This window comes from Molothrus aeneus, chromosome 2 (genome assembly GCF_037042795.1).
Source record: "Molothrus aeneus isolate 106 chromosome 2, BPBGC_Maene_1.0, whole genome shotgun sequence".
In the NCBI taxonomy this organism is placed as follows: Eukaryota; Metazoa; Chordata; class Aves; order Passeriformes; family Icteridae; genus Molothrus; species Molothrus aeneus.
Window position 1 is genome coordinate 51,763,190 of NC_089647.1, and position 27,890 is coordinate 51,791,079.

General features: G+C 36.6%; 1 protein-coding gene across 1 annotated transcript in view; it reads left to right on the forward strand.

Moving 5' to 3' along the window:
• The first annotated feature begins 591 nt into the window (after window positions 1-591).
• COG6 (component of oligomeric golgi complex 6) overlaps window positions 592-27,890 on the forward strand; it is a 55,517-nt gene continuing 28,218 nt past the window's right edge. Inside the window, exons 1-10 of the mRNA XM_066544935.1 lie at window positions 592-730; window positions 1,291-1,434; window positions 1,777-1,848; window positions 5,144-5,202; window positions 15,697-15,808; window positions 17,760-17,842; window positions 18,081-18,151; window positions 19,272-19,365; window positions 24,134-24,262; window positions 24,370-24,461. Of these exons, the coding sequence (XP_066401032.1) occupies window positions 602-730; window positions 1,291-1,434; window positions 1,777-1,848; window positions 5,144-5,202; window positions 15,697-15,808; window positions 17,760-17,842; window positions 18,081-18,151; window positions 19,272-19,365; window positions 24,134-24,262; window positions 24,370-24,461 (985 nt within the window). The 5' untranslated portion in view covers window positions 592-601. The remainder of the gene's footprint in view (window positions 731-1,290; window positions 1,435-1,776; window positions 1,849-5,143; window positions 5,203-15,696; window positions 15,809-17,759; window positions 17,843-18,080; window positions 18,152-19,271; window positions 19,366-24,133; window positions 24,263-24,369; window positions 24,462-27,890) is intronic.

A 27,890-nucleotide genomic window follows, 5' to 3' on the forward strand; every position in this document is an offset into this window, starting at 1 on the left:
CACCATCCCTGGAGGTGCTTAATGAAAGACTGGCTGTGGCACTCAGTGCCATGGTCTGGCTGACACGGTGCTGTCAGGCCATAGGTTGGGCTCGATGATCTCAGAGATCTTCTTCAACTTCATTGACTCTGTGATTTTGTGCTCTGGAGCTGTGAGGAGGCCTTGGGAGGTCACCTCTGTGTGAGTAAATGCACAGCAGAAACAAGACAGCATCTTCATTTTGACACATATTACAGCCACTGCTGTGAGCTTATACAACAGAGATTTCATTTGTTGTTTTCTTTCTAGCTGTGCTCATAATTGAAGCACTTGTTTTGTGAAATAAATACAGCTATCTGCTCTCATGAGGTGAACCCTCTATCATCCACTCGAAATCCTTTATTTAGTGAGTAAATTATTTTTAATTATTAATGTTTTCATTATTATATCTTTTTATTTTATCAGCAAAAACGAACAACCAGAAAAACCCCGAGTGCCACCTTGCACCAGGCGAGGCCGGGCCCTACAGCCGGCCTGCGTTAGGCCGGAACCAAATGCTCGGAGCGCGTTTCCGCCGGAGCCTCTCCGTGTGGCGCCGCTGTGGCCGGGGAGGGCCGCAGCCATGGCCGACACCGCCGCGCCGCCGCCGCCGCCCGCCGCCCCCGCCCCGGGGCTCCCGGCAGCTCCCGGCACCAACCCGCTGTCCCGCAAGCTCAACAAGATCCTGGAGACCCGCCTGGACAATGACAAGGTGGGTCGGGCGGCGGCGGCGGGACGGGGTGGGGGCCGGATGAGCCGTCAGGGGCCGCGGGCCCCGACAGGCTTCGCGGCGGGGAGGCGAGTCCTGCCGTAGCCTCAGTTCCGCTGCGGAGCTGCGGGCGGTCCTTTGCAGCATTAATTGCGAATAAAATTACTTTTCGCTTCTCCAGCAACATGCCACGCTCCTATTTTATCCCTTCAGATCGTAGGGAGGTTTGTATTACTTGCCTCGGAAGGGCACTTCTCAAGCTTTTTTGTAATTTAAATGTTTTCTCGCTGTGGATAGGTCATTCATTTACAGAAAAATAGTCTTATTGGTTAAAGCTACTGCAAAATTGTGGACAGAGTTTTCTGTTAGAAGAAGAAAAGCTCAGCAATGATTTTAGTGGTTTGCCAGCTGATGTGGAGTGTGTTAAGGTAGCTTTTCCTCTAAAACCATTTATTAGGTTTGCTTTATTTTTAATAAGTCCATGAGCTTGGGGAGGGTACAGACTATTTAACCTGCTTCTTTGTAACTGCATGCAAACTGAAGGTCGTTCTCTTATTTTCTAGGAAATGCTGGAAGCACTCAAAGCTCTCTCGACCTTTTTTGTGGAAAACAGTTTGCGCACCCGGAGGAACCTGCGTGGAGACATTGAACGAAGAAGCTTGGCCATCAATGAAGAATTTGTGCACATATTCAAGCAAGTTAAGGAGGTAATGTTTTTGCAGCATGACTTGCTATTTTACAAGAGTACTGCTACGTGATTTAAAGTTTAAAAAACGAAAAAAGTATGAAAAGAGATTTTAACTTTCCAGGGCAGATATATTTTTACAGTAATATTGTTTCATTTGTTGGAAGTGTTGCATTGGATGTTTCAAACACATCCAAGTCCTGAGTGTTACTTCATATTTAGGGGTGTGTTACTCTGCACTGACTAACAGGGAGCCTTGAGCAACAATGTACCTTGAAACTGGGGCATCTAATTGTGGTGGGAAGCTGGGCCTGGACACAGCATTTCTGATTAAAACCAGTTACTGTTATTTGAACTTACTTAGGAACTTGAGAGTATAAATGAAGATGTGCAAGCAATGAGCAGCTGCTGTGAAGACATGTCCAGTCGTTTGAAGGTATTACATAAATGGAAGTGCTTTGAATATTTTTCCTTTTGAGGTGTGACTACGTCCTTTTAAAAGGACAAAGAGTTATTTTTGAGGATTAAGAGCAGCAGCAAAATGTTTCCATGGTATGCATGTTATGTTACTTTAGGATATTAATATGTTTCTTCTTACTTGTTTAGAAAACTGTATCAAGGAAGTAATTTTAATTTCTTCCAAACCGCAGTTCAAAATGCAGCCATCTACTTATTTTGATAACAGCAATGTGAAATCCTTGTGTGCATCAGTGGAGAGAAAATATTTTATTAGATTGGATGTGAGATTTAAGGGTTAATTTGTGTATTTCTATTTAAAATGGCTTTTGTATTGACTGTGTTTCTTGAGTTATGTGTTTATGCAAATACCTCAAGTATATTCATAGGAAAGTAATCTGGTAATTCAAAGAGGGAGGCAGATCTGGTGTGCATCTTCAGTGTATTGGTTTTGTTTCTTAATGTTGTTTCAGAATGCCAATATGCAACAAAACCAATTCTGTTTCATCTTAATCCTGAGTCCGTAATATTCATGGTGGAGCTGGGGAGTGTAGGAAATTTGTGTTTTATGGTGCATTACTAAGTCTGGCTTGGTTTTAGGTTACAAGTTCAAAATTCAGTGCAGTGATGCATATAAATGGCTTATGGATCCTGAAGTGTAGATGTATTGCCAAACCAAGCCTGTTCCCAATACAGCACATAAGTTATAGTATGTGAATAAGAATCCTTCACCAAAAAAATCCTGTAAAAACAGTTGTTTTCCTCTCCGTATGTATGTGTGTGTGGATATTAGATATCCTCCTACTTAGATAAATAGGTTTCACAGTTATTGTTCAAATGCTTGTGACTTGATGAATTTGTACCAAAAGATGTGAGAGTACAGCATAGCCAACTGCAGTACTTAATTTTGGAAGGAACTGGGTAATGCGCCTCAGAGGTCTCAGATCTCTTTGAACATTGTTAATGTGGGTATATTCCCAGTGCAGTTCAGGAACTATTGGACTAAGCTCTTAGATGTGGAAATGAGTCAAGTGTCCATGCAGATTTTTGCTCTTTTCTGTCTTTAGATCATGAAGTGTAACTGTTGTCTGTGATTTTTTTTCTTTTCCCAGAGTAGAGCCACCCTGCAGAGATTTCTTTTACTGTTAAAGTCAGTAGGTAGTTTTGTTCTGTGACCCACAGGAGGTTTCCTCTAGAGCCCTGTAGAACTCATAACTTGTCTTCATTCAATCCATTTTTTCTTTGTATGAATGTAAAGTTAATAAGCTTGTGAACTAGCTCTCAGTTGTGAAATACTCTGGTACTTTATCTGTAGTATGACAGGAAGACTTGCAGGCATGTGCTCAAGCTGAATAAGGAGACAAAAATGAGCTAAATAGAGCAAATAGAAAAAGGAGGATTTGGGGCATATAATGCAGAAAATGTGCAAAGAGACCAGTATATTAAGAAAGCAGAACAAATGCAGGACATGAAAGGGAATATATTTGGATAAAGCAAAAAGCTTTTTAGCTTTGTTATCTTGTAAGGTTGTAGTACCATCTGATCCAAATAACCATATATTGTCACATCTGATTTTAGGACAGTGACTTGAGAAATAGAGTGGCTGAAAGGGAGAGAAGGAGCAAGTGCTAAAATGGAATTCAGTGGGGTTGAAGAATAATGAAATTGTTAACTAATATACTGAGGTGGGGAGGAAGAGAAAAATATTTCTGTTTTGGATATAGAAGAAACATCAAATACCAACTTTCTGATTTCTCTAACATGTCTGACAGTTACCTGGTTAGGTTAGATGTAAACTCTTATATTTCATACATAAAATACTGACAATATCTGGTGTGTATTTGAATACACTTATGTAAGCACTGGCCTCCTGGTATATCCAGCTAGATTCAGAAAAAATGCTTTTTCTTCTTTTCTGCTGTCCTACTGTTGGCATTGTTCATGGTAATCAGTACTTCTGCCCAGAAAGTACTGGAAAGAAAGCAAATTTCCTCTTCTTTGTTTATTGAAATTTGCAATTAAGTTGGACATGAATTGTTACGGTCCTACTTTCACCTTTCAAAGCATTCCTGTACCTTTACTGCATTTCTGTTATAACTAATGTAGTGGCAGATAAAAAGGCTGAAATGAATTAGTCTGTATGGATACTTTTGTTAAACCTCTCAGGCGTCTCAAGACTGGCATCTTCAATTTGGCAAGCTGTAATATGGCTGTAATACAGCATTGAAGTTATTCACAGAATGTCTTTATTGCCATTTCCACCTCTTCACTTGCAGTATTTTTCTATACTGAATGAATTTTGATTTTATGATTTTTTTTTTGTTAAATTGTCTCAGTTTTTCTGCATAAGGGTTCACTGGTGGCATCCAGTGTGAAGACAAAAAATCCAGCTGTCTTTTAGCTTTTCACAGAGCAATAAGTTTCAGAACTCTTCAGTTGCAGCAATCCTTTCAGTTATGTGGTCGCTGCCTGATGCAGAATTGTTTCTGCATGGATTCCCTTGCACTGCCATCACTCAGTATTTAGGGCTGTGTTGAATTTCCTAAGTTAGAATGGTAGAGTCATTTAGATTGGGAAAGACTTCTGAGATCATTGAGTCCAACCCAGCATTGCCAAGTCCACCACCTTCCCCTGTCCCTCAGTGCTACACCTGCACATCTTTTAAATACCTCCAGGGATTGTGACTCAGCCACCTCCCTGAGCAGCCTGTTCCAATGCCTGACCATCTTTTCAGTAAAGATATAAAGTTATTTTTCCTAATAATTGTCTTTAGTCCATGCAGCTCTGTAAGCTGTTGGACTGTAGAGCTAGGCTTGCTTAGACTAGCAGAGCTGTGTTCATCATCTTTTCTAAAAAGTCTGAGTGGACATTGGTACTGGGCTGTTTAGCATCCAGAGGTATTTGTTTCATTTTTTTATTTTGTGACAGCAAATGATGTACAGTTGACAGGCAAACAAAATAGTCAGAACTATTTCACTAACATTTATAGCGTTTCTCTATTAAATATAAATTAAAAATAAACTGTGTATATATATATATGTATATAAACATGAAAATATATATGGATAAGGATAAAAATTTATTTATTTTACTGCCTGGACATAGGGAGAGTTAATGAATACTTGTTTCAAGAAGGCCTTTTATTTCAAATAATATACTCATTTAAATTGCTTATACTCAGAAAGCTTCAAAAGTATTACCTGTTTTAAAGATTGTTTAATACAGTTGATATGTTTGTGTTTTTCGCTTGCTTAACAATTCTAATTATATTCTAGGCAGCAAAGGAACAAACCCAGGACTTGATTGTAAAAACCACAAAACTCCAGGCAGAAAAGTATGTATACTACTTTATTTATTTGATAGAATTTTCTTTTATATGTGACTCTGACACTTTGATTATGACTTCACATTTTTTTCAATACTATATGTGTTTTTTAGCTCAATTGCACTCTTAGCTTATTGCTAAATGATCCAAAAAGGTAAGAATATGTGTTAGTGTTTGTTTCAATAAAAATTGGCTTTTTAGAGAAAACAATAATTTACAGTGGGAACACATGCTAAATATGGATGTGCTATGCATGAAGTCTGTTGGTAACATAAGTTATATTGTGTCATAACAGATATGGACCAACTCAATTTCCCATCAGTTTGACAGGCTTCTTGTTATTAATGTTTTGTATCCAGTGGAAATCTCTCTCTTTTTCAGGGCCTGTATGAGGGAGTGCAAAGTTGGATTCTAACCTACTCTGCTATATTTAAAGGCGACTGTAAAATACAGGAGTGCTGTTTAATGAGCCTAGCACAGACTACTTTTTCCATTGGTTCTCCAGCCTCCTGTGGAAGAAAAGATTTGTATTTTTCGCTTTTCAGTATTTTTTATTCCTGAGAAGGGGATAATAACCAATGACTGATTCAAGCAGTCTATTGTTTTTTGGCTAGGATGTATGGTTTTATAGCTTCAGGTTTTCTCAGTGTAGAAGAATGAGTCCCCTTGCTTTATGATCTTTCTCCAGAAAATTATATACAGTTCATTGGAGGTCAGAAATAATTATTTTGCAGCACTAAGTTTCTAGTGGAAATTATGGTTTTGGATTGCTCTCTGTGAGCTTTCAAAATCAGTAGGTTTATGATAGGAGCTTCAGTAGAAAATCTGTACATATTTTAAACATTGAATGCAGAACTACTGCATAAAATGCAATGCTGTTTCATATAAAGTGAAGGATTTGGTAAAGACACTTAAAGTAAGTTAGCAGAAGTCTTAAAAAATACATCATTTTGAATATGAATACGTGAAGTAGTAGAACACAGAAGTGGTCATATATTTTGTAGTTTCAAGACAAGGAAAGCTGCTTTGGTTCCTTGTTCTGAAGCAGAATGGGAGATACTAAGACCAGTCCCAAGAGGTGTATGTCTAATTGGCCTTAAATTCAATTAAAGGAGATTATGCAGACTGTACATCAGTACCTCTGCAATATAGTCCTTACTTGCACTATAGTTTACTTAAAAGGCTTTCTGCTAATTCCTTTAAAAGACAGAACATCCCCCTGGTGTGAAGAGGAAAAATGTTTAGGAAATAATTTGTCCTTCTAAGCATCTGTGTGACGTTGGAATGCACATGTAGGAAAAAGCTTAGAAGTTTATTTTTTAAGTATACCATGAAGTACCCATGAGCAGAAGCCAGAAAGTACTTGTGACTTTTACAGTCTTATAATTCATAATACCATTAGAATAAGATTCATAATACCATTATATTAGCAAAGTTGAATTTTTCCCTCCCTAAATGTATGAAAAATTGTGAAGACTGTTTGGTTCCATTTGGGACATTTTAGTCATTTGTTCTTTTAACTTGTTAAAGGACTGTTTGTCCTGATGCATTCATTTGGTTTACATTTATGTAAACCTCTTCATTCCTTTATGAAGAGGCATCTGCTGCCAGATGTTAGGGGATTCTTGAACACCTGAAATCTGGCCTCTGAAAAAGTACAGGTCTTAAATTGCTGATGCCTTCAACTTAATGTGACCTTTTTTAGCCAATAAATAAGTGGTGAAACTAGAAGGACATGGCTTCTCTGTCCTCTGAGGGTTGTCCTGAAATGCTGTCTGGTTGAAATGCAGAGATGAAAACTGGACCTGTTCTATTATGTTTTTCTATTTGGCTTAGCATTTATGTGATTTACTTTAGCTGACCATGTTTTTGTAGCTGGAAAAAATGTTAGGATTTTATTCAGTGATCTGAAACTGAAGGGAGAGTGTAAACTTCCAGATGCATTTCATATATTAGTGTTAACTAGGGATTTAGATTATTTTCCTTTTTTTGCTGTACTTAAAAAGGAATGGCTGTCTCAGTGGCTCTGTGTGGGTACTAGGTTTCTATAATAAGTTTTGTCATTGTGTTATCATCTATATAATTAGTTGTAGTTCAAGATGGTTTTTGATTTTCAAAGCTTCTTACCTGAACTCTTGTTGGTTATCCTGGTCTCTCAGGTTTGTGTTTTGAAGGGGCTCACTTAAAGTTTCCTGTGGGTAATCCTGATGAGCGCTTTGGGACTTCCTGTATTGGTGGAATATGTGAATTTAAGATATCTGGGTAAATATTTGGGACAGAAAATTGGATTTTTGTCTCAGATTTAGGTTAAAACTTATGCATTCTTGGGTTTTTGCTTTGCAGCATTTTTTTTCTTGTTACTTGGTTTGTGAGCTTTAGACCTGCTTTGGCACATATGCTAAATGTAGGGTTTTATTTAGATAACAAATTTTGAAAGTAATTAATGTAATTACATTTTTATATTTGTGAATATGTAATTTCTTTGGTCAGTTAGGTTGCTTATTCTGAATTTATTTCTTCTACGAAGTCTAGTTAAAACTACTGTACATTGGAAACAGTTTTCCTTCACACTATTTAAATTATGGTATCTGCTTGGCATAGGAAATGAGATTTTTTTTTCCTTTTTCCTTTAAAACTGAGACTTACCATAACTTAATAGAACCATGTAGTGTGAAATAAGGTAGTCTAGACATCCAACCATCTACCTTTTCATAACAAAAGGTTAAGTTATTGCTTCTCAGTAACATAGAGTCTTGACTGGAGTGTTCAATTTAGTAACAAATTTCTATAATAAAGAAAAACTGAGTTAATTCAGGCAATTTCTAGTAATTGTTAAAAATCCACTTCCATTTTAGTTATCTTCAGATTTTTATACTTCTACTTGAGCACGCTAATATTGCTTTCAGGTTGCATTAGGTTTTTTATGTATAATGAGGAGATTACTTTGTTTTCAAACAACAATCATCTGTTGTGCTTTAAAAGATGTGGGTTTGTTTAATTGTTATTACTAGTTGGCTGACAGAAAAAGGATCTTGCTTGCTCCTTGAAGTGAGATTTTAATAATAGCTTCCTCTGACTTGTTGGTTCTCTGGTTCTCTTGTTATACTTGACTCCAGTTTTGTTGGAGTTTTTTGTTTGTTTTTGCTGTTGGGGTTTGTTTGGTTTGGTTTGGGTTTTGTTTTTGGTATGAGGCTAAAATCTTACTTGCAATACAGAACTACTTCACCTTGCACAGGGAACAAGCGTCCCAGAGTTCATTAATTCCCACACCAGAGAAATAACTTGTTTAGTTCCAAATACTCTATGCCAAAAGCCTGGCTTCTTAGTAATTCTACCAGCCACTTAATAATAAGATGTTGTGCAAGATGTTGAGCTGTTTTTGAGGTTAGCCACGAGTTAGAGTCATCAATGTAACAATGGAAAAGAGAGACTAGAAGGTAATACTTGAAATATTAATACTTATAAAATTAGGTAAGAGCAATTATGTAAGTGTGTGTATATGCTCAGGGGCTTCACTGAAAATAAGTGTGCAGAAATATAAAAGTTTTTGAGGGCCAGAACTAGTGTTCTAAAAGTAAAAACCACAATGCTCTGAAAACTGTTAAGAAAGAATGGAAATGGCTGAGAGATATTTCTTGAGTCAAGCTACTGGTTCAGAGCTTTTGTGGAGATTATGCACTTGAACACCTCTACAAGTGATCTTATTTTGCTACGCCCTCTTAATTGTGTTCTTAAACAGAGTGAAATTTGTATTTTGGTGTCAGAATCATTGTTAGTTATATCAATTACAAAAAAAGCCATTTACATAGACTTGGGATTGTTTTACTTTTTAAAAGAAAATTAAGTATGATTCCCAGACAGGAATGTAAGTGTGTACTTCAGTTTGATTTAATTGAATTGCATTACATTCAGGCTTGATCTTTTTTAAAAAATAAACACCATTCTTGGAATTAGTCAATTATTTGACTGTCACCTCTGTGCTCAATACAAGCTTAGAAGTCTTAGGAAAAATGTTTACAAGTGAGTCTCCTTCATTATGCTACACTACTGATCTCTCATCCTTGTCTCTTGATGGTGCCTTTTTCCCTTCTAACAAATATCTTTTTTGTCAGAATCAATTTGGAACTTATGCAGAAAGCTCAGCACTATTTGGGACAGGTTAGAGAGGTTTGCTTTTATCAGCCTGTGCTAAGAAAAGTGATGATCTGGTGGTTTGCATTGATGAGATGTATGTCATGTGTTGACCTTTTGAAACTTGTATTTACATTTATTCCCACGAATGTGCTTCATGAGAAAAAGCAGTGATTGCCTAAACTGAATTATAATTCCATGTGGAAGAGGGTGAAGACTTGAAGTTCTAAGGCTCATTTTCTATCCTGATTTGTAGCAAAGTAAAGCATAGTGACAGGGTGTAGCAGAGGAACAAAACCAGCTAAAATGGATCTGAAAGAAAAAAACAAAACTAACTTGTCACATTCTAGCCATGACCAGCAGAGAACACGCAAAGCCTTATTTTCTTGCCAGCTTTTCTTCCTGACAACTCTGTTGAGACATGAAGTACTCTTGGTCAGTATGAAATGAAGCACGGTTTTACAGTCGAGAAACATTCACCGGAAGTGCAGAATCAGTTACATGGTACCATTTCTGACTGATGTTTGTCTGATCGGCTCTGGGAGGAAAAGCCCAGGAACAGAAGGACCAGAGAGCTTGTGGTCTTCACTGGAAATTGATTTTGGTTTTATTGCTTTCCTACTATCTGATTTAGTTCTCCTTTTGCTGCAGCTTAAGCTCATTTGTTTTGATTTTATTCCAGGTGGATGTAGAGAACAGGGTGTAATTTCCATGCCTTTGGCAACGTTGTTGAATTTGATGGCAAATTTGAAGCTAGACTAAGCAGGCCCCTTTCAAGTGACTTTACATCAGATTTTTAAAAGATAAACTGAAGATACCAGTCTGTTTGATATGGAAACATCAAATAGCTCATCTCTACAAGATGGAAAAGAATGTGTTCATTGGAAACACACTCCTTTTAAACTTAATCTATGTGCTCAACTTAGAAACCAAAGATCATGGATCTTAACCATTGCCAAACAGTGATTTACTCTGTGTTTTCACATATCTATATCTGTATATATCACATGATTTCTGCAAAGCTCTGTATATTAAAATTTTGTCCATAATATTCTGTAGATGCATACCCATGATATTTAGAGCAAGCTTTACCAGTATAAAGGTAGAAAATTATTGAATTTCTTGAATTTATTTACAACATGTCAACTTCTTTATTCTAGTGTTTGGTAATCTGTTTGGTAAGATTTTAATAATTTCAGTGGAGATTTGTTGCTTAACTTTTGATTCAGCCTTTTCAATTTTTCCCCATTTAATTTTATCACAGACTGTGTGAGATGGCAGGGCTGCAGCATTGCAGGCTGTCTTCAGATAGGTGTTACAGATGGGAGAAACCTTCTGAGTTCAAGTCCACTCTCCCACTGCCACCCATTCTTTGCATGATGACTTTGGTAAACTCATCAACTATTCAACACATAACTAGTGCAGTATTTTTGCATGTTGTGTGTTTTACTATTCATGGAACACTTAGCCAAAAGCTCATTCTTTCCAGTAAAAGCATTTCCCGGATTTCCAGCCTAATTATTGGATATAAATGGACTGTTTTCTCATCTTGTGCTTTATCTTATGAGCTGCCTTCATCTCCTGTGATAAATTAGTTTTTCCATTTCCATGATGATCTTGCTAGCTGTGGTCTAATGGGAATCCATTGTTCTTGCACACAGATGATCAGGATTGTGATCTGTTTTCCAGATGAAGTCACTAAAGCCTTCTTTACTATTACTGCTATTTTCTTGTATCCTGGAAACATTAGACAATTCACTGGTTTTTTTATGTCTTCCTATTTTTTAAGAAAGGAGAATATTTCATAATAATTCATAATGATGGAATGGGTCACTGAATACCTCCTCACAGTATTTCAGTTCTGCTTCAGTAAGAGATGTGTTTGACAGATAAAATGCAGAGCAAAACATTTGTTCTCAGCATTTGCAAATGCACTTTTGCACCTCTCCTTGCTCTTAAGAATGGTTTTCTAATGCTTGTGTGTAACTGTTTTGTTACATAATCTTGTATATTTGCTTTTCACATGACAGTAAAATAATTTTGCAGCTTTATATAAGTCTGTTAAAGATGATTGTTACTTAGTTATGAGTTAGAAATACTCCACTGTCCTGAGGCTTTAAAAATGTGTTGAATCCTCAGTACCACAAATTGAAAGTAATTTCAGAATGACTGCTCTGATTCATCCTAAGTAGAAGAAACTAGCAGATTTTTATGCTGTATGTGGTGGCAAGATAAAATTAAGCTTTGGAAAAGTCTGCTTCTTCTCCACCTCATTTTTGAGCTGTCTAGGTGATAATCCTAACAAACAGTGCACATTTGTATTTGGTTCAAGGGAAAAGTGCATGAAGTGCATAGTTTTCCCAGCCTTTTGAGTTCTCTTGCAAAAGAATTCTGTCTCCCTGGTAACGATTAAAACTGGGGAAATTGCTCTTTGTAGGAATCCTGTCCTTTGCCCAAGTTCTAAATTCTACCAACACTTGGCACTTCTCCTTTTGCATCAATGCAGGGTTCCCATAAGCTGTTAGTTTCATTCATTTATGCAGGATTAACTGTGTTAAAAGAAAAAAAAAATTGGGACATGATATGTCCTTTCCTCAGCTGTACTGAACTGCTTAGAATTTAGAAATTATATCTACAGAAAGGCCAATGGGTCTTAAAATGTCCTGTTGTCTGCACAGAGGTACTGACTGCTGTGGGTTTTATGTAAGACAGACTTACACTGGCTTTTGTTGTTACCTGCATTGTGTTTTTGTTAGGCACTTATGGTATTTGTTACTGTAGTGAAATGATTGAGCAACCTTGAGTGATATTTTAATCTATTGCCCTGCCTTAGTAAGACAGATTAAATTCCAGTTAAATATCTGTTAGCTTGTATATGAGGAAATAAATGCATAAATAAATACATATGGAAAAAAATTGAATGCAAATCTGAGTGCATTGGTCTCAGTAATACTGTACACTGCCAGGCAAAAATCAAAGGTATGAACAATTTACATATTTTGTTCCTAATCCATCATCTAGGCTATAGAGTCTCTTTCTTGTGCAGATTGATAGTAAAGGCAACTTTCACAGTCATCTCAAGAACTAGCTAACCTGGGTTCTGAAACAGAGTAGCTCTTTGAAATCCTGTGTGCTTTGTAAAGAGCCCAACAGAGACAGCTTTATCAAAATTCAGACACATGCTGTTGTTTAGGAGAGATGCTTGTCACCACTTCCCAATCACGATCTTGAGAAAAGTGAATGAAACATTGCTGCCACCTTGAGGTTGTTATTTTCTGAGTACATTGTGAAGCTTAGCTTGCCCAGTGTACTTGAGTTTAATGTATTGACTATATTATAAGAGTTAATTATTAGGAGTGCATGGAGTCCATCAGTGTGCAGTTATGCCAGGCCTTAGCCCAAGACACAGCCAGGGATGGGAATGGCTTTAAAGTACAGTGTTTGATCAAACCTTGTTCTCCCTAGCAGCAAAAATGGAGGGAGGATTGTGAAGAGTGAGGACTTGCAGAAAGAGAGGTATTGATTAGCAAGATTGTTCTTTTTTCATAAAGAAGGAGTAAAACCGGGCACAGAGTTCCAGGACTGACTCACGAGCATGCTGTTTAGACAGTTCCTGACTCTGTTCCTTGTTCTACCACAACCCTCCTTCGACCTGAAAATGGAGAAAACCATTATGCCCAGTATACTACACTTCTTAAAATCAGACTTCCTCCCACTCACAGTTTGATGGAAGTAGAGATTCAAAAAATCTGAAGAACAGGAAATAATAATAAATGGAAAACTTCTGTAAGAGCACCTTTAAAGTTTTTGCACTCAGGAGATACACAGGCTCAACGAACAGAAAAGTTTCTCAGCATCCCATCTGCTCCTCTCTTTGTGGAAGATTTATTTCAGTTGAACCCCAAGAAGGCCTTGCATTTGCCTTCTCTCATCTATTTGCTAAAGGGATCATCTCTTACCTAAAGGGAGGGGTAGTCCAGTCTATTTTCAGCTTTGTGGATTTATACTAAATTGAGACTTCCATCCCAACAGGAGACACTCGGGGCAACTATTGAAGTTAATTCACTAATTTACATTTTCTGTTGTTTAAATGAAATACAGTGGTGGTGATGTTGAGGCATTAAACTTGCTCAGCAAAAAGTGTGAAACAGGAATGCTTTGTTGAAAGCAGCATCATTGTGTTAAATTTTAAGTGTCCTTGGCTGATTTTCAATTTGAGTAGCCTTGATGCCTCTAGGGTTTTCTTGAGTCATAATATTAATAATTTTGATTATTATTAGTAGCTGTAACTGACAATTGAAATGAGCTCTTCTTATGCTTCAGAGGAGTTCTGAAGTGTAGTTTTTGTGAGAGTTTTGTAGCAGCAGTGAGGTCAGTGCCTCTTGCCTGTGACAGCTCCTGGTGCTGGCACACCCCAGTCCCTTAGCACAGGCTGTGGTAAACTGAGTTAGAAAATACATGTAATCTCCACCCTCAAGAAGTAAGAACTTCTGGATTTTTTCCTGCCTGATTTGCTCCCTGATCTAATTCACTACATGATGCTGTTAACAATTGTTCTGGCACAGTGGGAAGGCCAGTACAGGTCAGGGATGAGCAGAGATGGCTGAGGCAGCCTGAGTAGCATGGCTTACACATCGTTGCAGTGAGTATACTAGTGCAGAGCAGACCTGCCTCATCTTTGATTTGTGCTGTGAGGATTTCATAGTTACCCTTTAGAATATCTCTCACAGACTGATTTTAAAATACTCTTTTGTTAATATCTTCTTGTCTCTTTCTTGTACGTTTTGTAGACCACTTGTCTTTTTGCTTCTTACAGAATGACTTGCTCTCTTCAGATTTCACCACATAAATCTTCTGGCTGAAAATTTACTGTATTTGTTCCAAATGGTCTTGTTCCATTCCCCTTTCACTGTGTTGGAAAGCACCAGGGCTTTTCATGGATGCATCTGCCTGTAGAGTTGGTTAAAATGATCCTCCATCACTCTTGTACCTTCCCTGAGAAACATTTGGCTTCATGAAGACTCAAAATTTGGAGTTGTAGAGTTTACTTAGAGAAAATTAAATAGTTTTATTTTAAGCATTGCAAAACTGTCAATGTAAAGATAAAATCATTATATTTGTCTAGGACCCCAGTGAAACCTGAATTATCAATTCAAGATGTGATATTAAACCATATGAGTTTTTGGTTTTCCTTTTTAATTAGGTCTCTGCTGTGTAACTTAGAAGTATTGGCTTACTTTCCTCTTTGATCTTCATAGATTTTACTGTTAAAGTACTGTTGGATTTTATATTACTTTCCTTCTCATTGTTCAGTGTCCTAGAGCATTGACAATTGCAAAAATTTAATCTGATCTCTAAGAGATTTTGTGGAACAGCAGGGTGGGAAAGTCATCCATGTCTACAGAAGGGAAGCCAGTTTTCCATAATTACTAGCTGAATGAAGTTCAGACACTAGTTGGATAGTAAAGAAGGGGTAAATAAGTGAAAGCTTTCTTTTCAAGCTTCGATCTTGCAAGGAAATTTATTTATACAATATATAGAAGTATACTTGCCTGTCTTACCACCCTGTAATAACAATGTATTTGTCTTCTAGTAATTATATCACACTGAAAGATGAAATGATCCTAAAGGAATTGAGCTTTATTCTTCTGCAAATAACTAATTGATGCCTTCTCAATGTCTTGAAAAAGTAGCCTTTATTTCCAGGAATACTGTGTGCTCAAATCACAGTTCGAGCAAATTTTCTGTTGCCACAGGAATCCGTGTCCATTCCATTTGTGTCCTCCTGTGGTTGTAAGGCATGTGACAGAACATGTGCGGGAAAATGCTGCCCATGAGATAGTGTTTGCATATTGCATCCTGGCTGTATTTATTTCAGGAACAAGAGAATTAGCCATTGCATTTTGATTGCTTGTTGCATTACTAAATTGATATACCAACTGCATGGTGTTACAAAGAAACGGATCTGGTCTGCAGAAAAGTAGGTTAATTTTGTAATTTTGTATGCTATACGTTTTTTCTTTCCTTAGTGAATTTGAAAGGTAACAACTGCAAGCATTGCAAATGTGCAAGCACAAAGTATCTGGATTAGATAACTTATGATACAAATGCTGAAGGAATATAATTTTGAAGAATTTAGTAAATTTCAAATGTGTTAAAATACCTCTATATTGTCTTTAGTGAATGTGTTACCTTAATAGAAAGTCTTATGTGAAAAAGCAACTCAAGTGTTTGATGGCAAGAATGGGCTATTATAATTTAATAATACAAAATTTCTGATGCTGGTTGTATTTCCAAAGGTATAAATATGAAAAATCAGTATTGGAGATAAGCATAAAAAGCTAATATCCTCTTCACTTTGTTTTATTACAGTCAGAGATTAGAAATGAAAGCACAAGTTGCAGATGCATTCATAGCAAAATTCCAGCTGACACCGGATGAAATGAATCTGCTCCGAGGCACAAAAGATGAGCCAATTACTGAGGTAGCTCAATGAACATTAAAATCTTCACCCTGAACTAAAATGTAGAAATGCCCTAACTGAATTGTACATGAGATATTATTTTCAGTTTGCAATTTAATTTTTTATGGAGGAATGTACCTTTTAAGAGAATGGTGAATTTCTGATGAGTTTGAAATGTGTGATGAAAGATTCAAGTAAAGAGACAGAAAACCAACATTAAATTCTAGTTTGTGTAATGATGTAATGAGTTTGAGGCAAATGATCTCTCATGTAATCAGTTGGAGGCAAAGTAGTTCTCCTATGGTTCTGCACTTCAAAAAGACCTTTATGAAGTCTGAATTTTCAGTGAAGACATTTTAAAACTTCATGACACTCAAAGCAAATGAGAAGTTTGCAGCTCTCTAGTACTGCCACTGTGCATGTGTGTGTACATTTTCCATATTCATGTATATAGGTACTCAGTGACTTGAGACAATATGAGCTGAGTCTTTCCCTCAATGTTACTTGGTTGCTAAAGATACTAGGTGCTGATTCACTTCAGCCACCGTCCAAAACGAGTTTTGGAATATGATATGGTTGGAATAAGAACACACAGTAAAAGGAAATTTGTTCTACAGTAAAAGCAAACTGAATAATGAAAGAATTGAGTGTAGCAAATAGACATTTTATCATTGTAGTCGCATGGAAAGCTTCACGTAGTGTATCAGCAGGTAGTCCAGATTGATCTCATTTTCACAGGCATCCTGTTTGCATTAAAAGCACTATTAAAAACATGGAACTGATAACCATAAACAGTGCTAATGAAAGCATAAATAGAATGTGCTAAATAATTGTGCACTTGAGTAATTGCTGTATGCTTTTGTGCCACTATTGCCATGAAAGAGCATTCAAGTTTTTAGAAAGCGCCTATTGCAGGGAGCAATGACAGCAACGCTGTGCCAGTTACTGCGTGATTGGTTTGCAGCCAGTGAGGGCTGGTCTTGAAACTTCATCTAAAAAATGTGCAGAAGTAACTGAGATAAAATACTTCTTCTGCTTTAGTTGGTAGACTTCATTAACATCCTGTGTGTGCATTTCCCCTAGGATAGAGTCAACCAAAGTGCTTAAAACATCTTTAGTCAGATTTGATGTTTGGAAATTTTCTTTTATCCCAAAGGAAGAGTGCTTTGGGTTTTTATAATCATAGTCTTTAACACAGTTGATGTTTTATCCCAAAGGAAGAGTACTTTGGGTTTTTATAATCATGGTCTTTAACACAGTTGATGCAAGGCAGTAGATTAAATTGCTGCCCTCTTTTACTTAGAATATGTCTATTTTTATGTGACTTGAACCAGAATGAACTTTCCAGAGCAAACTGTGTTCAAATCACAAAAGATGTAAGAGTTGTAACTGAAATAGCTGGTCTCCTCCAAGGCATTTGAAATATGTCTTGGAAGGCCTGTTTGAAAATGCTACTGGCTTTCCATTTGCTCTTTGAAACTAACAAGTAACTAAAAGTAACCTTTTTAGCCCTATGTACTTGTCTTCTAGGCTTTGGGTGTTTTGGTTTTTTTCACCGCTGCTGTTGAGTTACTCCACAGAGAAAGGTTTTTCTGGAAAACCTTAGTCTGGTCAATTGCAAATGGTTTTTTTAAATTTTTTTTTTTAAAGACATAGTTATCCCATTTCATGAGTACAAAAAATATCAACCTATAATCATTGTACTTTACAATGTTTCATTTTGCTTTGTAGTTTTTAACAGTAATGGCAGTAATGGGAGACAGTGATGTAATGCATAGCAGTGTCCTCAAAATCTCCCTAGAGTTACCTAGTGGATATGAAACACACATGCTTCACAAGACAGGTTAAAAACACATGTTAAGTGCCTTTTTTTTTTTTTTTTTTTTGAAAGAGGGAGTATAGAGTGCTAGAGTTTTGAATAGAAATTACTGCTTTTACACACTGCTTGTATTTTGTTTTTAAATTTATTTAGGATTTTTTCAAGGCTCTGGGACGAGTAAAACAAATTCATGATGATGTCAAGATTCTCCTCCGAACAAATCAGCAAAGGGCGGGGTGAGTAGTACTTAAATGAGTGCAAGAGAACCATTTACAGTTAAAAGCAGAAGTTAAAGCAAGGTCTCATTCTTTGCTTCATATGACAGATTATATGCAGAAATATATAGAATATTTCACCAAAAAAATTTTAAAATACTCAAAATTTTAATAATGGTATGTTTAATTTTACTTGAAGTGCCTTTGCTAGTACTTTCTAAAATAGAATTTGTAAATAAACTTTTTATTTGTCTTGTAGCTTGGAAATTATGGAACAGATGGCATTACTGCAAGAGACATCTTACGAACGACTTTACAGATGGACTCAAAGTAGGACTAAGAATGTTTTTATGTTTATGATTATTATAATGCTGATGATTCCTATAATTCCTTCATGTGGATTGAACTTAGCACAAATCCCTTCCAAGATATATTAACATTTTGGTTTCCTTCTTATGGAGCCAAACTGTTAATTGGCAATTCTCTAGGTTTTTGGGTCAATTTCATTATTATAAAAGTGGATTATTTATTTATGGTTTTAGTAGATGGTTTTGCACAAAGAACAACTACTACAGTTTGGTAGTCCAAACAAAATTTTAATTGTATTGAGTTTCCTTTCCTTGTGAGTTAGAGGGACGTTGTTGGTTTTAATGATTTGATAGTAAGATCTAGTTTAGTGGGAGGGGTGGTGGATTACTTTTAGAAAAGAAAAAATCCTTTTGTCAAGATGCTCTTTTGAATGATAGAAGGCTTTGTTTTTTTGCATATGTACTCTGGATGTAGTCATCCAACACCTTGATAGCCTCAAATACTTCAAATATACTTGCTCTTCTCCAAAGCAAAAGACTGTCTCACTGACAGTGAGATTAATGGGGAAAAAAATGGTGCAATGTGATTTTTATATTCATTAGCTGTTCTTCAGTGGATGCTGAAACCTCAAATAATAGTTGTGGTTACACCCTTACAAAAAGTCATAATTTTTCTGTCAATGTTTGATCTAGTTTATATGATTTCTACATTCTTGCCTGGAATATAAAATATTATATAATTATTTTGATGAAAGAAAAAATAACAGAACCAAATGGCAAGACAAACAGCTTGCTTAACTAGTTGTTCCATTTTTTCTTAATAGTTTACCTGAAGTGTGGTAAACAGTTACAAAGGAGCCCAATACAATTTTGAAGGTTGAACGAGTCAACATTTATATTTGGGCATGAACAAATAGTAAGCTTCCTTTAGTCATTTTTATTGTTGAAAGTGGTGATGGACATGCATTTTACAGTACTGCTTGCAGGGGAATTTAATTGTATTAACACTAACTAGCCCAGGTAGCATATTCTGAAGTCTTCAAAGTGAAAAACCTTTGAGTTTTTAACTTATTTTCTTGTTTGACAGCTTGTATAAAATGTGTTACAGGTAAAGAATGTGCTTTTGTGTTGGTATTTTATAGATGAATGCAGGACATTGACACAAGAATCATGTGACATTTCTCCAGTTCTTGCTCAAGCCATGGAAGCCTTACAAGATCGACCTGTCCTGTACAAGTAAGTGTTTGCTATTATCTCTTAACAGAAGCTAGTATTTTGAGCTTATAAAACTATAAGATGAGCATGAATTACAGTGCCAAGACTGGTGGCAATTTGGTCCTGTGCCAAATTCAAAACTACCCAGAAACTTAAGTTATAAAACATGATATTTTGACTGTTTTAAATTTCAGAAGTCTTTTTGACGTAATTATGATACAGGGAATGTCATTGGACTTTTCTAACTTAAAAGTTTCTAATTCAAGTAAAATGTCAGACTGTTTTAATTTAAATTAATTGTGAATTCCTGTGCTCTCATTCTTGGATTTTTCTGAAGTAAAAAAATCCTGTTCAAAACATGTAATTGTGTATTTTGAGTCCCCAAAGTAAAAAGTTGGTAAAGACTAATTAGCTCTTACTGAAGTGCCTGTGGTAATAAAAATGTCTTCCATTATGAGTTATACAGTAATCTATTAAAAAACCCTACATATGGACCTCTAAAGTGTAGAGAGATTTATATATCTATATCTGTGTAAAATACTCGTGTTCTTATTCTGAATTTGCTGGTGTTGAAGTAAATGAAATGGTATTTAGGAGAGTGAACCACCAGGTGGCACTGTAAGAACTGTTCATTGGGATAACCATCTCTGGAGAGGTTATTTACACTTCTTTGAGGTTTGGGCTTTTGGTTTTCGTTGGGCTTTTTCTTTTTTTTTTTTATGCATAATCATATTGCAACCCTTGAAAATTGCTTTCAGCCACAGGTATCCAGGGCAGCCTTTCAAAGGCCTACCCCTGTCTTTAGGAGTGTCACTGTGAAGGTGTAGGTACATGATGCTGCAAAGCTCCTTTGAGCCCTTCACAGGAGAAGTGCATGGGGCGTGTGGACCTGAGAAGTGCTCTCAGTGTGAGAGAAAGCTCAGATCTGGACATGCTCAGTCAGCTCTGCTGGTTGATGTGAGGGAGAAGTGGTGTCACTTGACCTCCCCAGCTGTTGGATGGTGTGTTGCAGTATTTCAGGCCATAGCTGGGAATTGCAGTCCCTTCATGCATTCTCTCCCCTACACCCTCTTTTACAGCTGCAAAAGATCAGTCACTATGCTGTTCACAACATTTTATAGGATTCTTTTTAGATACAGTTTTCTTTTCTGTAATAAATACTTTGTTGAATGATGATACTTTGAAACTTCATAAAATCATTGTTTTGCTTTCTTAGTTCAAGGGAAGAAAACCCCATCTTGTGCATAAATCCACTGCTGGCCAGTTTAAAATCTGCAAAAGATAATTTTTTTTCTAACGCTTCTGTCATAAACAGCAGTAATAGTATTAACAAAGATAGAATTTGATTGGTAAGACCTTTCCTCTGCCAAAAGGGCAAAAAAACCCTATTACTGTAGATGATGCAGACACGTGTCTCTCATCTTAGATTATCAAGCTTAATTACTTGCTACAGCATATTATCAAAATTGTAGTACTGATGCTTTACATTTTAAATCTCAACATTTAATTTATTCCCTTACAAAAATTTTTGCATACCTTTAACAAATTGCTGAGTTCATAATGTAGAAAGTAAGTAACGGGAGAAAATAATTCTAAATAGTTTTTTTGTGTATTAGCACTCTTGTGCGAACTGAACACTTTCCCTCCAAATCACTGCCCTTGCATCTGATAAAGATTGTGATTCAGTTGGGTGAAAGTGAATAAGATAGGGAAGGCGAGAGTTTAGAACCAAATCTACAAATTCTTGTTTCTTTATATTGACTTACCAACTAAAAGGGTCAGAAGGACTGCACTATGAATGGACTTTTTGGGACTGCAGTCAGTAGGGGATGTAAAAGAAACATTTCAGATTGGTTTTCACTTCCTGGGCCTAACAGAAAAATTTGGAACTGTTTCCTAGAAAATGCACGGAGACACAGCTGAAAGCAGTGTTGCTCTTCCATCATCCACTCAGGTTTACAAGGGTTTTTTTCTTCCTCTTTCCCCAGTGATCATTACTGTATATTTTAAACATTAAAGCTGGGTTGAAAAATATCCAAATGTTTTCTTCTCTGAACATGAGTATGTGTAATAACATAGTAGTAAATACTGTGTTCTAGTGTAAATAATAGTTATTGCTGAATTTTTTAACATGCAGGATTTTATAATGGTTATACCCTGTTCTACTGAGAGCAAAAGGAAAATTAGTAGTTTCCTTTTTAAAACAAAATTATCATTATTGAATGCTGTTTTCAGAACTAATAATGATCATATGATCTGTTTCACGGCTGTATATTTAATGATCTATTGTATAGCTGCTTGGTAGAGAGGAAAAAAAAGGCTAACTGGTTTCTACAGATGCTTGAGATTTTTCACTCCAATACTGCTCCTTCTAGACAGTGGGCAGTTGTCATATGCTAGATCTCATCCACTTTTAATTGCATTATTTTTGTAAATAGTAATTTATTAGAATTTTTTGTTAGACTTCTACCAATTGCAGATATTAACTCTCCAATTTAACAAGTGTATGAGGAAAAACGCTTCAAAAGAAATTTCCAGATTCTTCAGTGTGCTCTTTCCTCCCCTCTTTAATATAAGAATTAGGATTAAAAAGAACAAAACTGAAGGTTCCCTCTAACTTTTTATAGCAGAGTAGAAATCTAATTGAATTTAATGTCAAACATCTTTGAAACCATATATTATTTTCTTTTAAATTTTGTTCTCTACATCTATTAAATGTGACTGCTCTGCTTATTAAATGCAGACTTATGCAAGTCAGTGAATAACATTCTTTTTATTAATATTATTTTTTATATATATATTCCTCTGCTCTGGTCATTGGTAAAGGACACCATGCTCCCTCATTGGCAATTTTCAGTTACATTGGAAAAAAAAATTGTAATGTGTATTTTCTTTCTCTCCTTTTTAGTTTGCATGTTGTTCAGAGTACTTAAATTAGTTTAAAAAAATAGAAGTGTTCTGTGGCTTGCAAATATAACTGGGATGTTACCAGTGTTCATTTCCCATCCCTCACACGCTTTCGTGCTTCAATGCCAACAGAAAGGTAGCCTGCTGCAGAAAAGAGCCATGTGTAAGTTATTGGCACCTCCTCTACCACCAGCAAGCCATTTGAGATAATACATTCTGGGCTGTAATTGTTCATCCATTAAATATCCAGCTAAGATTGCTTTGATTAAAATCACTGAACAACTGTCAAATGAATATAAGTGTTCCTATGAGTCATGTGGTAGCCTAGAAGGAAGAAGCCTTGTGTTGCAGTGCAATAAATTGCTGCGTCTGTCAGTCAGCTGGATCTTACACAAACAGGAGTCCCAAACCTGTCAAAGATGCTTATGTGTACAAAAATTGAAAAGCTGAGTTTTCATGTATTTAATTCTGGGGGGTAAGGGAATGGGAGGGTCAAAGAAGAGTTCTCTTTAGTGTCTGTTCAGAGGAGTCAAGAAGATCACGGAGTATGCTGAGTTGGAAGAGACTCACAAGGATCATGAAGTCCACCTCCTGGCCCTGCAAAGCACCATCCCCAAGAGTGACACTGTGTGCCTGAGAGCATTGTCCAAACACTTCCTGAACTCTGTCAGGCTTGATGCTGTGATCAGTTCTGCTGGGGAACCTCTTCCAGTGCCCAGCCACGCTCTGGGTGAAGAACTTTTTCTTTAATATCCATCCGAAACCTCACCTGACACAACCTCAGGTCCTGTCACTGGTCACCACAGAGAAGAGATCAGTGCCTGCCTTTCTCTTCCCCTCATGAGGAGGCTGTAACTGCAGTGAGGTCTCCCCTCAGTCTCCTCCAGGCTGAACAGACCAAGTGACCTCAGCCACTCTTCATGCGGCTTCTCCTCAAGGCCCTTCATCATCCTCGTGGCTCTCCTTTGAACACTTTCTAATATCTTAATGTCTTCTTTATATTGTGGCACCCAAAACTTGCCCCCAGCACTTGAGGTGAGGCTGACCCAGTGCTGTGCAGAGTGGGACAATCCCCTCCCTTTCCTGGCTGGCAATGCTGTGCCTGATGCCCTGCAGGACACTGCAGAAGCAGTCACTTAATTTTCTTCTCTCACCCCCTTTTCTTTCTTCAGTAATATTAACCTGATCCTGCCAAGACTATGGCCTCTGCCAATGCTCCTGTGTAGGAAACACAATGCCAAGTACTTCTTTCAGTCTGTTTTGCAATGGTATCAAAGGAGGTACACTGGGAAAAAAATTTCAAATTCAGTAGAAAAACCCCACAAATAATAATCTGATGGGTAATTTAGCCTGGAAACTAAGAGCTCTCCAACCAAGAAAGAAGAAAAGGACAGTGTATATGCACGCGCGTGTGTGTGTGTATGTATATATATATATATATACACACATGTATATATATATATATACATGTGTGTGTATATATATATATATACACATATGTATATATATATATATACACACACACATATATATATATATATATACACACACACATATATATATATATATATAAGACTATATATTGCAGCACCTGTCTGCAATATCAGAAGTCTTGTCTCATCCTACACATTTGCTCTAGAGCAGACAGGCAGGTGACAGCATAAAATTTGTCTTCTTTTCTCCTGTTTGTCAGATATACCATAGAGCAGGATGATAGGAATTCTGACATTATCAGATGGTTTTGAATGCTTTATAGTAGAAGCATTATGTAAGATTTCTAGAACTATAAAAATGTTTACTTGTATTAGCTGTGAGGCTGAACTAATCAACTGTGGTGAGGCAGACTGGGTTTCTTTAACCTGTTTTCATGTTTCGATAACAGATACACGTTGGATGAGTTTGGAACAGCTAGAAGGAGTGCTGTGGTCCGTGGCTTTATAGATGCTCTTACTAGAGGAGGTCTGGGAGGTACTCCCCGCCCTATTGAAATGCACTCTCACGATCCTCTGAGGTACAGTACAACAAGAATGTATATGAAATAACCCTTATTTTGTTGGCTTTTTGAATTCCTGACACCATAAACCACTAATTTACACAGAAATTTCTGGTTTTGTGTAGGTATGTAGGAGACATGCTGGCCTGGTTGCATCAAGCTACAGCTTCCGAAAAAGAGCACTTAGAAGCTATGTTAAAGCTTGTGACTATTCAAGGTAGTACTGGTTTTAAAACATAAATTGTGAAGTGATAGTAAGTCTGTAATAAAGAAGTGTGACTAATTTCTTAGGCTGGGCTTCAGTTACAAGACTGAGTTTAAATTTTCCTAAAAATAATCTCAGAATAGCTGGTGGTTGCATTCTACCAAAAGAGGGCCTGTAACAAAAGAAGACTGTTTCAAAATGCACTCATTTTATTTTACTGTACTTATAATAGATTTACGTCAAATTTACAAAGGGACATTTCAGAGTGTAGTTCAGAGTTCAGAAATTGTTTGTAATTTATATGAATACATGTCTCTTTGAAAACATTACATATTATGTTGAGGATTTCCATTATGTCTTTGCTCTTTTGTTTAGTAATTTTTTAAAAATTTAATTCCTTTTTTCTGTAAGTCTCTTTGTTCTACAAGGAAAATGGAATTTTCATCTGTCACTTAACATCATTCCAGGTTTATGGAGGCTGACGTAGGCCACTCACAAATAGGTGAAGCTTTTTAATATCAGAACTCTCCTTCAAATCAGAACTGGAGATTCTCATGCTTAGTCTTCAATCTCTTTGCTTTGTTTTTAGTAGACTGAACCTATACATTAAAGACTTTTATCCTGTAGAAGATTTAGTATGATTTACCACCATAGTTACAGAAAAATATATTTTTTATAAATGAAGCATGTGTACTCAATTGTAACAAACTCATTTTAGGAACTAACATGTGATCAATATCTGGTGAGCTCTTCAGATTATATGTCTCAATCCTACTCTGGGTTTTAAAGTGAATGTGTATTCTGATTTGCCTTACAACTGTAAGTATTAATTGTCTTTCCTTATTAATGGTATGTGAGAAAAGGAGGCTGTTTAGGAACTGTTGTAAATCAAATTGGAAGAATGCTGATTTTTAAGTACAGTTATAGTGTACAGTGGAATTGAATTGAATACTGTTTGCTGACAGTATTTCAGGGAGACAGGAAAGCAGACCTCATGATGGTTTTATGGTAGAGAAAAAGTCATGGCAGTTCTTTGTAGATGACTGACAGATGCTTCTGCTGTAACTGGGGAGCCCTTCAGGAAAAACTCCATTTACATGGAGCATGTAAATGTGTCTGGTTCTGCTGTGGGCTGGACTTCTGCTGCTGTGCTTTGTTCTGAAATTCTCACACTTCTTTGTGTAGTGCTTTGCTTAACTATGAAGTTCTTTGGCCTCCTGACAGGATGTTGGGCTGAGGTGATATGACCATGGAATGAGATATAATTAGAGCATTTCAGCCACAGAGCAAGATACTTGATAAAATAGAGACTATAAATATTTGGGGGAGAGATTTTCAACAAAAAATCACCAGGACAAAACCTTTTTCTGGAAAGACTGGTATAAACAAGGCATTCAGTATTTCAGTCTGAAGGAAAAATATGTTTTCTGAAGCTCTCCAGGAGTGGGTCTGCTATCACTGTTGAACAATTTTCAAGAAATATAAAGAGGAATTCTTCCTTCCATACTGGGAGCAACAAACTGGGAGCTTAGGAGGTGCTGTCTGTAACTATTTCTCTGTATCTTGGGGGAAATTTTTTTGATGACAAGCACAGTGATGTGGTAAGGTCTGTAAGACAAAACAGTACTTAATAGGATACCACTGGATTTAACAGCAAACAGTTATGGGCAGTGCAACCCCAAAGTACCCTGAGATTATCTATTCTTTATAAATTCAGGTCCTGAGTTGGTAGTTAGGACAGCATCTATGGTACTGAAAAACTCAAGCTGAATTTTCTGTGCTGTCGTGCAATGTTTAGGTGTCTGGCTGCGCAGGCTAGAGTAAAACTTGAGTTAATTTCATGTACCTATGTAACAACTGGACATCTTGTTTATTTGCGGTTAGAGATAAGGACGGAGATTTGCATCTTCAGAATGCAGTGCTTCCTAACAAAATTTGAGATCTAATGTAAGCATTTCTGGAGACTTTCATCACAAACTGGGATTTTTTTCCATTCCCCTATAGAGGGAGCCCAAGCAACTGCCATAGATAAAACACCTACCTGGCTGTCTGAAGTTAGGTCAGTTACTTCAATTTCAGCTTGAGTAGTTTTTTGCAGATGGAACCACCTCTATTATTTTCCTTCAGGTGTCTCTGTACTGAGTTCAGATTTCTGTTTAAATTCTCCTATAAGCTCTATGTACTTTCAGGACTGTGGAGAGTGTGGTAAATAACAGCTATAGAAAAATTTCCATTCTCAAAAAACAGCTAAAGAAAATGCCACTTGTATGCCTGTTGGTGGATATGGTCCCACTGGATGAAAAATTGTATGTGTGGAACTTCTTTTTTTGAGAAATGTTTCCATCCCAGTTTTTACTTCAAAGTGACCAGACTATGTAGCCCATAAGCAGAGCGTGCAAGGATGGTTTTTAAAAAGATTTAAAATGTTAAGCTTGCAAAAATTAGCTGTTTCAGATTAATCTGACCAAAAATGCTGTTAAAATTTTAAGTGCTGAAAACACATTCAGAAAGGCTTAACTCTTTTGCTGGACAAGCATAAAGGATCTGGTTTTCCTCTTCAGAGTTTAGGTATTCTATAGCTAGCAGGAGCCTCCCAGTCATAAAGAAATCTTCTCTTGCAAGGAATTGAGAATTGCAGGCATTTTAAGAGATGCAGTAGAAACCCATTTTTTGTGGAGTTACAGGAACCCAGATGGAGAACAGAAGCTAAACAAAGTCCAAAAAAGATCTCTCCTTTTATAGAAGGATAGTCAGAGAAAAATTATATATGATGTTGCAAGGAGTTGGAAGTGTATCTTCAGTTATGAGCTGTATTCTAAAAGTTATTTTGGACCTTTGAGAATTGTTTATTCTGTAATTCTTTTATGTCAAACTTGCACCACTTATATAACCCATTCTGCTGGAAGATTTCACTGCTTTTGGAATCCAGATATTCTAATTGGACATGAAAATACATGCGAAGGCACAAGCATGTGGTATCTCAAAATTTTTATTCTGTGTCCTTTGGTATTCAAGCTTGTATATTTTTGAGCTAAAATTTTCATACCAAACAACTTGTTTTTAAGTCAATCTGGTCTAGATATACTATTGCAAATATGTGCTAGGTACTTGTTACATTGATGAGCAGTACAAGTGTGACTGTTCCTACTAAAAAATGTGTAAATTGCTAAGGTCTATCTGGGAGCTAGCCATTACGTAAAAGAGCATGCACGCTGTGGTTTGTAATCTTGCTTTTTGCCTTGATATCAGTACTCAAGTATATAAGTGTATTTTTATTACCTTACCAATTCAGTATGTTGAAATTCTTACAGCCACCACACTGAATTCAGTTGTTGCTTATATGGCTTTTCATGTAACTTGGTGTAAAGAGGTGTTGGCACAGATCTCTGATCTTTCATTATTTTTACTCTCTGAGTTAATCTGTCTCACTCTGAAATAAGC